The sequence below is a fragment of the Thrips palmi genome, unplaced genomic scaffold (assembly GCF_012932325.1).
Source record: "Thrips palmi isolate BJ-2018 unplaced genomic scaffold, TpBJ-2018v1 HiC_scaffold_17, whole genome shotgun sequence".
Lineage (NCBI taxonomy): Eukaryota > Metazoa > Arthropoda > Insecta > Thysanoptera > Thripidae > Thrips > Thrips palmi.
In genome coordinates this window covers 13060760-13074734 of record NW_023144626.1, presented here as the reverse complement: position 1 = coordinate 13074734, position 13975 = coordinate 13060760, and the positions used below count along the sequence as shown (strand labels likewise).

At 42.1% G+C, this 13975-nt stretch overlaps 1 protein-coding gene and 1 pseudogene across 1 annotated transcript; one reads left to right on the top strand and one right to left on the bottom strand.

Moving 5' to 3' along the window:
* The first annotated feature begins 6829 nt into the window (after positions 1-6829).
* On the top strand, positions 6830-7570 carry LOC117643345 (annotated as a pseudogene).
* Positions 7571-8502: 932 nt separating this feature from the next.
* Positions 8503-10767, bottom strand: LOC117643253. The gene is made up of 3 exons (XM_034382007.1): positions 10237-10767; positions 9800-10162; positions 8503-9718 (listed from the first exon to the last, which is right to left on the bottom strand). The coding sequence occupies exons 1-3, from the start codon at positions 10499-10501 to the stop codon at positions 8679-8681; spliced, it is 1668 nt and encodes a 555-aa protein (XP_034237898.1). The 5' UTR covers positions 10502-10767; the 3' UTR covers positions 8503-8678.
* Positions 10768-13975: the final 3208 nt, after the last annotated feature.

The following is a 13975-nucleotide window of genomic DNA, read 5'->3' as shown; positions in this document are numbered from 1 at the left end:
GGTCTAAATTGCTCAACAAAGCACAAAGGAACTATTGTGCTACACACCGTGAATTACTTGCTCTAGTAGAAGCAATAAAAGCTTTCAACCATTACCTGGCAGGAGCGCCGTTCATTGTAAAGTCTGACCATGCAGCTTTGCAGTGGCTAAGAAACTTCAAAAATCCAACTGGACGCCTAGCTCGATGGCTTGAAAGGCTGGCGCCATACAAATTTGAAGTTGTCCACGAGAAAGGAATCAACATTGGGCATGCTGATGCATTGAGCTAGTGTTCGAAAATTCCCGGGAACAATCATTCAGGGGAATATTCCCGAGACTTCCCGGGAATTCCCGGGAATATTCCCACTTGGCCGGGAACATTGCTTCATATGAAACCCATCACTTTTGATAAAAGTTAAATTTTTTAATACGAAATTTTTTGATAGAAAACTAATTTTTGATTACAAAACGTTTTGTTTTGTTCCCTTCTGAAAGAAAAATGGATATACACTCATGTGTTTCATAATTTTTACTTGATACCTTGCGTGTTCTACATTTTTCCTGCAAAAAACCAGCTGTTTTTAGCCATTTTTGGCCCGTCCCGTTTATTTTTTGTAAAAAAAATGACGGAGGGACGGGCATATAGTATGATGCATGCTGTGCGTCCGTTCGTTCGTTCGTTCGTTCGTCCGAGGACTTCCCGTGGTCCGATCTTGACCAAATTTGGTATGCAGCCTCCTTGGGTGACCCTAAGAACCGCCCGGTGGCAGCAAATCCGATCCGAGCCCCGGGGGCGCTGCTGCAGGTGCATCATGGTCTACATGGGGTCGAGGAGGATTTCAGCAACGGATACAGCTAGGAGGGCATGTAGGGGTATTTTTGGAATCGGGGCAACGAAACAAAACCAACGGTGCCAGTTTCAAGCGAATCGGAGAAGTTTCGACCCGGGTTCAAATCCCAGTGGGGTATATTTTAGACATTCTTTTTATTCAAATTTTTGCATTGTTTCTGATGTTTTTGAGGGCGCTGATGACGAAAATAACATTTATTTTGACCCCAGACTCAGGTTCAAATCCCGTCAGGGTTAAACATAGGCGAAATTCGCACATTCCCTGATGAACGGGACGGGCCAAAGTTGCCGATGTATATCGCTACTTTTCCTGTTATTTAAATTCCCGGGAATTTCCCATTTTTGGGGTTTGATTGTGCCCGGGAACGTTCCCGGGAATTCCCTAAATTCCCGGGAATATTCCTACCCTTTAGAACACTACATTGAGCAGACGGCCTGCTAGACCATGCACGGCCAACTGCAAGAAATGTGCAAGATTAGAAGAGCGAGACGCGGCATCCTTGAACTACATAGACATGGATAAACTTTTAGAGCTCGATACACTACCTTCGTCCAAAAACTTTGAACTATTCCATGTCTATGACAACATCTTCCACAGTCCACCTTCAATTCCACTGTGCCATGCAGTCAGTCATGATGGCAAGTTTGGAAAAGGACTGGCATTGGAGTTAGAAACTCTGTATCGAGTGAAGAAGGATTTCCTGAAACAGAAGAACAGAGGATGCCCAGGATTAGTCATCTCTCACAGTCATGGAAGATGCATAGTGAATGTCATCACAAAAGTGAAGTACTATGACAAGCCTACTCCAGAAGAGGTAGAGCAAGCCTTAATCACTCTACGATTGTGGGTAATAAAGCACAATGTACCTGCAATTTGCATGCCTGAATTCTCGTGTGGACTTGATAAGATGCAGTTAGCCACACTGGTTGAAATGCTTCACAGAGTGTTCGGAGACTTGGCTTTCCGGATCTACATGTACCACTTTGAACCTGCAACAAACATACACTGGAAGACATGTGATGTACACTGTAAATTATGTGAAGTAGAGGATAGAATGACAAACCCTGCGAACACAGATGAAGTGATAGCCAATTGGACAACGATTGTGCCTGATGGCAGATGGCAGAATTCGTGGCAAGTTGCACAACGTGCCTCAGAGTCAAAGGACCTCTTCAGAAAGTTAAGGTGCCTCTCAAGATATTCCACGATGGAGTTTTACATGGAAGATGGCATGTTGATACAGCCGGGCCATATCCAACAACAAAAGAGGGATACAAATATGTGTTAGTGGCAGTGGAAGCACTGTCTGGATGGCCAGTATTTGTGCCACTCAAAACTGTACAAGCCCAAGAGGTAGCAAGAGCTCTGATTACTCACGTGTTCTCAGTTTATGGAGCACCACTGTCCATACTAACGGACAAAGCTCAGATCTTCGAGTCAGAGTTGTTCCATGAAATAATGGCACTCTATCACATTAAGAAAACTCGAACGACTTCTTATCATCCTTCAGCCAATGGAAAGGCAGAACGTTGGGTCAGAACACTGAAACAAAACCTCAAGTTACTATGTGATGGAGCTCATCAAATGTGGGTAGAGTATTTACCCTTCATTGCACAAGCATACAGAAGTCTACCTCATGCCAAGCACAAGTTCTCACCTTATGAAATAATGTTTGGAGCGCCAATGAGGACACCTCTTCATATGGACCAAGGACCACCGCCTGTGATGCCAGCAATGAGAGACAATTACCCATGGGCAGTGCGAAATGCATTGTGCAAAATCCATGATGAAGTCAGGAAAATACGAGCTGAAGCTGCAATCAAAATGAAGCAATACTATGACAGGAATGCTGGAATTTGTCCTTTCAATGTAGGAGACAAAGTTTTCCTGTACAACAAAGCATTGAAATGGTATGAAGCATGCCAAAAGCTACATATTGAGTGGACAGGCCCCTATACCATACTCACTCTTATAAATGACTGTGATGCTCGAATTCAAAATGATAAAGAGCCTTCTGATATCCAAGTTGTACACATGGATCGCCTAGCACCACATCCTTCAGTTGGAGAAGAAAACGTTGGAGCTTGGCTAAATTGGCTCACATTCAGTGGAACAGACGAGTCTGATGAATACTTGTTTCTGCAAGAGAAAAAGAAAAAGGAGTGAGACAGAGATAACAGGTAGCACCTGAGACCTCAACAATACTTAGCCCAACAGTTCCCATAGCAACAGAACCATCTTGAAAAGCTGAAGCAGTCATGAGTCAAAGAATGGATACCTTTCTGGAAAAATACAAGATTCCTAAAAAGCCAGGAAGCAAGACAGATGACAAATGGGAAGCAGTAGTAAAATTGGCAGGACGCAGTAAGCAGTGCCATAAAACTGCAAGTAAGAAGCCGGTGAAGCCACTGAAACAGACAATGGTTAAAGCAGCCTTACCTCAAGTAGACTTTGCTGCTCTCAAAGCAAAGATGCAAAAGAAATATGATGAACAGAAAGCCCTTCAAAAAGAAAAACTGGAAGCAGCTAAAAAGGCGAAGCAAGAGAGACGGCGAGAGTGGGAATTAAAACAAGCAGAAGTAAGTGCTTCACGCAGAAAAATGCAACAAGAGGAAGCAGAAAAACGCAGAGCAATGGTTAGAGATTGTGAAGCAAAAGCAGAGGAAAGACTACAGTTTGACTTACTGGAGGAAGAATTGTTTGGTTCTGCTGGTACGAACAACGATGATGTCGATATTGTCCTCTCTGACTTTGATGAAGACGAACTGCTTGAAGAACATAGCCAGTTGGTTCCACAAATGCAGCAACTCTCAGTACAAGAAGAAACGGAGATTGCAGATGTTGAAATGGAGTCAGAAGGTATTCCAGTAGTCCACGAAACTTCTCAGTCGAAACCTGCACAAAAGAAAATATTAGTGAGCAAGAAACAGAAGGAGAAAGCCCGTTGTTGGAAATGTGGCTCACGCAATCACAAAAGAATTGAGTGCTCAAACGCAACCAAGAAACAACTTCGCCGAGTGGCCAAAGAATTGAATTTGCAAGTACTTACCCTCAAGGACGCCAAGCGGAAAGTCGCATTGTTCCCATTGGTCCCGGTGCCACCACCTTTGCCACCGATCGACTTGATGGGTGGGTAAATACCAGTGGGTAAATACCAGTAAAAACCAGTGGGTAAATAGAATGGCTAGTAGTGCCTCAGAATATGGAAGTACGACTGGAAAACAATTCTTTAAACTCAGAATGAACTTAGAATTTGCTTACCTTTGGTCTTTTCGTTTGAAGGGGGAAGAGAAGTAGAACATGTTTCACAAAGTCTCAAAGTATTAACCTGAAATGTCATCTGAAGGAACTTTTGTTTTGATTGGAGTGATAAGCCAAAAGCAGAAGAACAACAACATTAATAGAAGGCACAGAATCAGCATTACCAACCCAGACGGAATGACAACTTAACAACAGAAAGAATGAAAATTTAATAAGGAACGTATAAAAGGGAAAAAGGAATAAGAAAGAAAAACATTACAAAGGAGAATAAACACTAGAAAATTGACCACGGAAGCGTGCATTACGGACTGGACAAGAATTGCACACAGAAGATTTCAGCAGGAAAGGGCCAGGGCATGATGGATTACGCCCCCAGAAGTGGCAACGAAGGGGAAGGTTAAAGGCAAATTCGCCAATTTCATGCACTACAAAGGGAGAACCAACAAGCTCCCACTTGTTAATGCCCACCAAAGCCCCGGGTTTATGGATGGCCCAAGAGCCGCATGCAACGTGAGCCTGTACCGAAAGATAAGGTTAAGGGTCGCAATGAATAATTAATGATGTCCTTCCCTGGATAAAAATACTCACAGAGACAAAGTCTCGAGGCCCTGGTAACTTAACATGTATAATCTGCCCGGAAACACACTTATCCTCACGTACAGTGGAGGACATGGTGAAGAAAAATACCGATAAATACGGGTTGAGCGACGAGGATGAGTGTCAATGGCGACAAAGTCAACAAATGACTGATACAGTGTTAAAAATGAAGGAGTGAACAAATGATGGATGACCAACTTAACTCCGGAAAATATTTAACTCAGAAAAGAGAATGTTACAAGACATCGTTAATGAAGTCCCCGGGATGAGGATTGGGGTTGACATCAGGAGCAGAAGGAAATGAAGGGATAATAGGAGACGCCGCAAACGGATCCTCGAAAGAAAAGCCAGGATGAGAAAAGTATGGCTCAACAATTCCCCCACGCGCGACGCAGTTGGGGCTACAATTTACGGGACGTAGCGCGGCTGGATCCCGACAGTCTGAGTTGACACCGTAAAATCTAAAAAGTAGAGTGCAAAACGTTAAAAAAAAAAATTAATAATAATAATAATAATAATAATTATACGAGAAAGGCGGTACTCACAGGCAACGGAAGAAAGAGGGAGGACGGGTAGCCGCGTCCTCAGGAGTCAAGTGGATTCTAATTTGAGTAGAGCCATCAGGAAAACTGTAGCAACCCCACTCGTCGGGTACTAAACCCCCCTTTGGAGACGGTGTTGGCTGGCGCCCAAGCAGCGCAGGATGGATGGACCTACAAACATAATACGGTGCAGAACTGCCGGGAAAGGAGGTGTGGACACAGGAAAATACATACGTGACCGAGTATGGTCCCAGGCGGCCCCACACCAACAACAGTGCCCCGTACACACTGAGGGACATTCACTCTATCAGGAAACCAGTTTGAAGTCACCATGTTAACCAGATTTCTTACAAAGAAAACCGGCAGTGGAGAAGGATAAACAACAGAGAATACCAGTATGGCTACACGTAGCGACAAGAAGAGAACAAGCAGATTGACCAACATTGGAAAGTTACAGGAAGTGTTTAAAAAGAACGCGCGCTAAAATTACAAGGCAAAATCAAAGGCCAGAACTATATGAGAAGAAAGCTTCAACAACGGACAGGAAAAGACAATAAGAGAGTCAACATTCAAAAACAAAGAAGTCACAGAGAACGAAGCAAAAGAAGTTTGACCGTTAAACAGACACAGTTGGTACGACTGACGTCTGCAACCACCACCGAGCCAGACAGGCCGCAATGCAATGGCAGGAAAGCCGGAGTCAAGTATCAAGGAGCAAAGGCTCGTTGGAATGTCAGACACAGTAAAGAACTATACGATTCAGAGGCAAAATACTACTATGGTCTGGGACAGGGGTGAGCCAGATGGAGAACACCACACGGTATCTGAAGTGAAGGCCACATCATCGGCATCGTCACCAAGCAGCACCTCAGGCGTTCCAGAGTACCATGTACCAACTGGACGGCTCAAGGCGGCGCACTCATGCACGACCCCAACCAATCCCTACACTAATGTGGAGGGAAATGGTCCGGAGATGAAGATGGAACTGCCCTTTTTCTGGACCTCGCGGTGAACACCGTGGAGGGCGCCATGGAGGACACCAGCACAACAGCACCAGCACCATGGCCATCACCACCACCGCCAACACGGAGCGAATACCTGAAGCAACACCAGCAACCGCACTCCCAGCACAGGCCATTCAGTAGGGCCAAGTGGAACCCAAGAGGGGATCCAACATGATACTCTACTAATTGCCTTTCTGAGATATCGGTGTGAAGATCTGCATCAGGGGGATTCGAACCGCCGATACTGGCTGTTATCCTTCTGGGCCACACACGCTAACCACTAGACCATTGCAATACATCGGACGGAGCGGAGCGCTAGTCCTGAAGAGCCGCTCTGCCCCCACCACCGACACGAGCGTCGACGAACTCGGGAGCCAATCAGCGCAGCGACGTGACCCCACCATCGGCACGAAGTGACGCGCACGACGAAGCAACAGTGCGAACAGGGTAGCCAACCCAGTGAAAACAATAGCCATTCATGCGGATCAATCGCACTCGATATGAACGCACCGAGGCAATGCGTGCTGGAATGCACAACACGCGGGCCGTTGCCCGGTCAAGCCTCACGGTCAGTCGGCACTTGACAGCAAAGAGACGCAGACATGGCGCTTGCCTGGTTAAGTCGGCAGCCATGGTACAACAAATTCAAGCAGACAGCTGTCAAACAGCCGGTGATTGTTTACATTGAAGGAAACATAGGAGTTGGCAAGTCAACGTTACTGAAGAATTTGGAAGAGAAAGGATACCTGGTAGTGCAAGAACCAGTTTCCCAGTGGACAAACTATCATGGGATTAATTTCCTGGAATTGTACACTCAAGATATGCAAAAGTGGGCGTTTACCTTTCAATCAATGGTGCTCAGTACATTGTGGCAGGCTCAACTAGAAGCTATACAACAAGAAAATCCTGTCATCATCGCAGAGCGATCTCTACATAGTGTGGTCAAGATGTTCGCTAAAACGCAGAAAGACGCTGGATTTATGAACGAAGAGCAGTATGTATTGCTTGACAACACAGCCAAGACTATGGTATCTCAGTACAAGAGAAAGGAATACTTCATATATCTTCGAGGCAGTCCCCAACAGCCTACAAAAGGATCCATAAAAGGGCAAGGGATGAAGAGAGCACATTGTCCCAAAGGGGTTTCATCCAACAGCTTCATCTGATTCTGGACAACTGGATGGAGAACGAACCAGGACTTCATGCAGTAGTGGATGCCACAGGATCTCCAGGACTGTGCAACAACAAGTCATCGAGGCCTTGGGACAATTACCAAGTTAAGTGTGGTAAAACATTGGTGTTAATTAGTCTTCTTAGATCAAAACTGGTGTTTTAGATAGGATTTAGCTAGCTAGTCAGGATTTGCAACACCAAGGCATCATCCCCAACTGTTAGTTAGAGGGGATTAGGTTACAAAATTCTGTGCGCAGTGCTATGTGTGTTACAGGAGAATCTACGAGAACTCTTCTAGAACTGTCTTCTAGAGTCAACAAGACCAAAACAGCAAGAATAATCCATTTCTGTAAAATTACTTTATTTTAAAATGATCAGGCTAAATGGTTGCACCCCAGGATGGCGTCCCTAACTAGTTTTTGGACGTGCCATGGGAGTCGCTGTTGAACCACTCTTTAAGAGGAAGAGGATCATGAATTTTGTTTGATCGTTGATGGCGTGTCAAGGAAGGACTGGACACCCTTACCTTGAGTCAGATGGGCCTAGACGTGATATTGTTTTCAGCTCAACACTCAAGACGACGCAGAAAAATTTAATTGAATGTCAAAGTTTGGGCAACTTATAATTTTCTTTAAACGAAGGAGTGGAGTAATAACTTTAAAAGGAGGAGAAGTGATAACTTTAAAAGGAGGAGAAGTGATAACTTTGAAGGAAAGGAAGCAATTTGAGAAAATTCTTTTAAAGGGGGAGTGGTGTAGAGATTTGACGGGTTTTTAAAAAAGGGGCTAAACAAGTGTCAGTCAGTATTTTTTTTTTGTCTTCTTCCCCCCTCGGCTTGCTTCCCTCACTCTTGGCCAAGGCCCCACAATACTCCTCTTTCTGAACTCACCCACCAAGCAAGGTGTCACTGTTGCCCAGACTATAAATTGGATCGCGCCTCAGCGCCGGTCAACAGTCTGTAGCCTGGTCTCGGTCTGTGCGCACCTCCCTAATAAACCAGTGAATCCCTACTCTCTCTCGTCACTTATCCGTTCCTCATCACTATTAGTGCCCTACACTACAAAAGTATGATTTCAAAGTCTTTATAATGGGGTGTCGGTTTGTTAACTATGATGTTTATTTCATCACATTCAATGACAATGATTTTTAATAAAGTACATTCTTACTCAGTCAAGATTTTTATTAATTATGTCATGAGAAAAGAAGACCTCATTTACCTATCACTAATACACAGAACATATTGAACTAATTAATCATCTCTCTGAAACAATTTATTTGCGACCTAGGTTAGCTCTAAATGAAACTCCTCCAGTTCCAAATTTCTGACCACCTTTGGATGCGGCTCTTTCATCTTCTCTCCTGCCAATAATACCATTGCGCCAGCTGATACAAAATTGATGGGTTAGAGAAAGCATTAACTTATATGACTCTCTTTCCGTTAAACTGCCCTTCAGCTCATCCCACCTTAGTAACAAACTAGGAGAACCGGGAGAACTCATGATTTTTTCTATAACTTCCTCATTAAGGAGAGATCCGTCTCTTCTCTCAAGGGGCTTCACCTCAATACCCAAATGAACAAAAAAAACCAAAGCTTTCTTTGAAATCTTAGTCAACCGTCCTCTATCAACACTTTCAGTCCATGCCATTAGTTCAGAGTCTGGAGCACAGGCAAAATCGCTTACAACAAATTGTTCCTTAATTGTGGCAATGAGCCTTTGCCACTCCTCATTTCGGTGCTTAATTCTAAGCGCACTTCTGAGAATGCTTTTAACATTGCTGCCCCCAATGAAGTGCATGTTCTGTTTGAATTCAGTGGAACACGTTGACTGGTTAGTGACAGCATACTGTTGCTCCAGGGGCACAAAGCTGCTACCTATGCCTTTGCTCAAAACACGTAACATATAGGCAAGTAATTTCTCTGCAAAATTTCTTATAAACATGGTGACAAACACATTTGAAACATCATTACTCATTTCAGCAAGGATTGATAGTGAACACTGAATGGATGCTCGCAAAGGACGATCCACAACGACAACAGACAAATTGGTAAGGAAGGCACCTGCAAATGCCGAGGGGAAAAGAAAGTCACTTTTTATCTTCAAAAAATCGAGAAGCCTATCACATATACTTTTGAAGCACATTTCCATTGTGGCACTGTCACATTGCTTCTCTAGCTGCGCTGCAATTAAAGTTGTGCTCCCAGCAAAGCCCTTGGTTTGTTTGGTTGCCTGCATTTTAATGAATACCTCCCGTGCTAAGTCAGGGCATTGCTTCAAAATATCTTGCAGCTCCGACAGTCGCAGTATTGCGGCTGGAAATACACAAACAGTAAGCGTTATTTCAGCATGAGATCAAAGTCAAAATAATTCGATGAACAGATAATGTATGTTACCTTGCATTCCATGTCCTACTCGGTGCTTGATGTAACCATCAACAGTTGAGAAACCTTGTGAGTGACATTCACAATCACGACATTTCAAAAGTGGCACACCAGACTGTCCTTTTTGTGAAGATTTGGATTTGGAAGGTGAAGCACCAGCACTTGCCGCTCTTCGCCTTTCTTCTTCCTCATCTTCATGAGAAGGATCCACAACCAACTGGCAGTAGCTCTCTATTTCTTCATCATCATCTGTCCCCGACCAGTCACCCCAGTCCAAGCATCTGGCAGCAGCCTCCTCTGCTAACAATTCTGCTTCCTCGTCAACATCACTTGCGTCTTCTTCAAGAATATGTGCCACAGATGGATCACTTGAACCTAGAAAAATAGTTACAAACGTTGAAATATTTTCCCAAAAATTGGAAGTAGCCAGACACTAGCAGTGTGTTTACCTGGTTCAGATAAATCGGCAATTGGATCGTTATGAACATCTTGCTTAGGATGGAACTTATCCACATGATTCTTCAGCCATTCCACCGTCCGATACTGTTTACCACAAAATTCACAGGCTACCGCCATAGCACTATTTGAGTTAGAGTAAGAAGGTGAACAGCAACAGAAGGCCACAAAACACACAATCCGAGAGGTTAAGAACTCCGGCAGGCAAAACATCAACAGTGTCTCATACCAACACGACACAAACATGTTTTGACACATTACTCAACGTAAGATTGAAATAATTGTTTCAGAGAAGCCTTTTGACTCGGAATAAAATATAGAAACTTTTTATTTCTATGGTCGTCTTTTATCTGCAATTTTATCAGGTACTGGGCGTACTAAATTTATTTCCATCGTTGGCATGTAATTTTAAAAAGAAAAAAAGAAACCAGCGCGTTCCTGTACTCTTGACGATGGCGGTGGAGAGATTTCTTGATACCTAGTGACAAGGAGCGCAACCTAGCGACTCCCTATATCTGTGACTCCATGGTTTGACTTTCTCAAGATGATTTTTTAAGATGTTTTTAATGATGAAGCCTTCAATTTCTAAGATGGTTTATTTTTAATGATAAAGCGTTAAAATATTTTTTAGATGGTTTTTAATGATAAAAGCCTTAAAGGTTCATTTTATGTTAGTTTTTTTCTAGTTAGTACCACTGTAGGTATTTAAATGAAAAGAGTCATCTAATGTTGTTTTTTATTTGTTATCTGATTGAAATGAATAAACCTTCCAAGCTGGTCTGATAGAGTTTTTTTTTATTTTTGTGAATGAAACTCAAAGCATCATTATCAACACGTAGTTCACTTTTTATATGATTCAAAACTTCTTTTGGGTATGAGTGATAAATTTTTACTCGTTCTTTACACACCACTCACTAACATACAAAACTCTATGTGAAGGGAACGAGTATTGTGTTCAAAAATGAGTTTTGGGGGGACATCTTTCATCTCAGATCTGACAGCATGTGGGAAAATGAGAGTGGTATCAAATGAAAGATGGAGTGTCAGTCGCCAGATCGTAAATGAACTTTTTTTTGCTTACAATGAGAAATACTGAGAAAATGAACATGAAAGAGAGACGTTTTTAGTGCATTATGTGAAACTAACCTCTTTTCAAGTGTTTGCATCTTTTGATACAGAACGCCACTGGAACGCAAACAACAACGACAACGACCAGAGATCTTTGGCCAACAAAAAACTAGGAGGGTATTTTCCAAGTGACAATGGATAATTTTGAGAAATTTGGTCATAAAGAAACATCGTTTCACGCTAATCGTGATATATGTCTCAGAACTGCTAGCGGTTTCTTCCTAATGAAAATTTCTTGGCAGGTGTTGCATGTCTTATGTTGGAGATGAGAGACGAAATAATAAGTTTCATTTGACTTCTTTTTTTAATAAATGTGTCCTTCTGAGGGTTTTGGTCATGGAAAAAGCAGGTTTTTGGCACGGACTCTAGTGTAAATTCGATTATGCACGAGAATCGATATCTCGAGATATCGTGATGCATCGATGTTCCCTGCCTGAGAGGAGAACCAACCGGAAGCGTTCGTTAAAATGCAAAATTACAAATCGTCTGAGGACAAGTCATGTAACGATCAGCGACTGACACATCAATCTAGCTTTGTAAAGAACGAGTCCCTCCCATGTGATATCAATTCTTTGATGTCTTTCCTTCTTGTTTATCATAACTATGATGTGGATGAACCTCTCGTTTTGTTTTAGAGGAGTGACACTCTTGAAATAATTTATTTCTGACCTATGTTGAGTTGGGCAGTTTAACCTTATAGTGTGTGAGTCGTTTTTGGTAATGCTATCTTGCCACAAGCAGCTGCTCAGTCTGTATTAACTTGCTGAGTGCCCCATTGATTTTAAATAGAGTTTATGTAGTGGAGAAGCTTCTCTGATAGTAATTTTTATGAGATTTTAAAAAAATTTTGTTTCATTTAGAGTGGAAGAGTCACCAACTTTATCGGCTCTTATTCCAACGGAACAAGACACTAAATTGTTTGTACTCTAAGATTGACTCTTGTCTCCTTCTGTTTTCATCTATTTGAGCTTAATCACATTTGGTATTTAGTGGCCAGAGTATCTGTTCATTAAAGGAGTGTAGAATTTTTGAAGGAAAGTTGACATTTTGTTACTTTCACTTCAGTGAACTATTCTTTATTTTTGCAACTTATTTTGAGTTAGAGTGATAGACTCTCAGCAAGAATATGAAGGAAATGAGCCTCTTGTTATGTTTTAGTGGAGTGACACTCTTGAAATAATTAATTTCTGAGCAATGAAATATGGACAACATAACCTATTGATGGCTGACTAGACACTAGTGATATGAAAAGGTGTACAGGGCAGCTGCTCAGTCTGTATTGACTTGCTGAATGCGCCTTTCATTTTCAATAGAGATTAAGTAGTGGAGAAGCTTCTCTGATAGTCATTTTGATGAGATTTTTAAAATTTTTGGTTTAATTTTGAGAGATAGAGACACTCACTTTCTCCGCCCAAAAATCCAACGGCAGAGGTGACTGAAATGTTTGTACACTAAGATTGTCTTATGACTCCTTCTGTTTTCACTTATGAAATAAAAGCACAATTGGTATTTAGAGTCCACAGTATCTTTTTGTTAAAGGGAGTAAAGAACTATTGAAAAAAAGTGGAGTTTTGAACACTACACTGTAAGATTTGTAAGGATATTTTTTTTTAGTGAGAGAAGGCTTCTCTCTAATTTTTAAATAGAGCTCAGAGAAAAAAACATATTGTTTTCCTTCAGTCATTATTGCTCTATGAAAACGGCCTGCCTGCTACTCCGTGCGCTTTTAAATCAGACTCCTTTCATTTTTTTGGGGGGGGGTTTAGTATTGTATTCCTTTTTTTGTATTTTCAACTATTGTGTTCCTTTTTTTTTGTCTTTTTTAATTTTTTTGGGGGGATTTTTCTCTTTTTTAAGCCTCTCTCATTGCCTGATAAATGGCTTCTTTGATGAAATCTTTATGATAAGACATCAGATCTAATCTCACAGAGATAGGGAAAGGAGACAGGTAACTTCTCATTGCTCCAGCCATCAGATTATCTGAATGGTCTCGAGTCATCTGGACTACTGATTGGGGTGTCTTGTATCCAATCCTCATACAGTATTCCTTGCAGTGGGAAATAAAATGGTCAAAGTTAGACCTGGCAAGGATTGACATTTCCGTCAAATTCATGAGATGGTACTCTATATTTTCTTTCAGGTTGTAAATCATCTTCCATGTAGAGAGAGCAAGGGAAATTTTAATGGGAGATTCTTTTTTCTCAACACACACTGTAATAAATGTTTTATCTTTGTTAATTGAAAGCGTGATATCCCCAAAGGAAAGAGGTTCTAGCTCAGTTGTTTTTTCCAGTGCATTTAAAACATGCATCTGGACTTCTCTGGACATCATGATGTTCAGTTCGGCTGGACTCATTCTATGGTAAATTCGATTACCCTGTTTGTTGGTTTCACCGAAGAGCATCACAAAAGGGGAAAAATCAGTGGCTACATCTAAACCAACTCGAATAGTTTTCGAACCATTCTTAGTGAGTGCAAAGTCCCTTGGGATGCACTGTAGGGGAAATTCTGAGGGGCTAGAATTATTTTTCAGACTGACATGTATTTTCATGACAGTGGGGGTGTTGTTCAACCCCAATTCCTCCACAGTCTCATTAGCCATCA

Bases quoted from the DNA above. Each gene is read 5' to 3' on its own strand.
- LOC117643253 (XM_034382007.1), bottom strand. From the start codon at position 10,501: ATGTGTCAAAACATGTTTGTGTCGTGTTGGTATGAGACACTGTTGATG. The intron at 10,163-10,236 runs GTAAACACACTG...CTATTTTTCTAG, and splicing joins TGCCGATTTATCTGAACCAG to GTTCAAGTGATCCATCTGTG. The intron at 9,719-9,799 runs GTAACATACATT...GTGTATTTCCAG, and splicing joins AGTAGGACATGGAATGCAAG to CCGCAATACTGCGACTGTCG.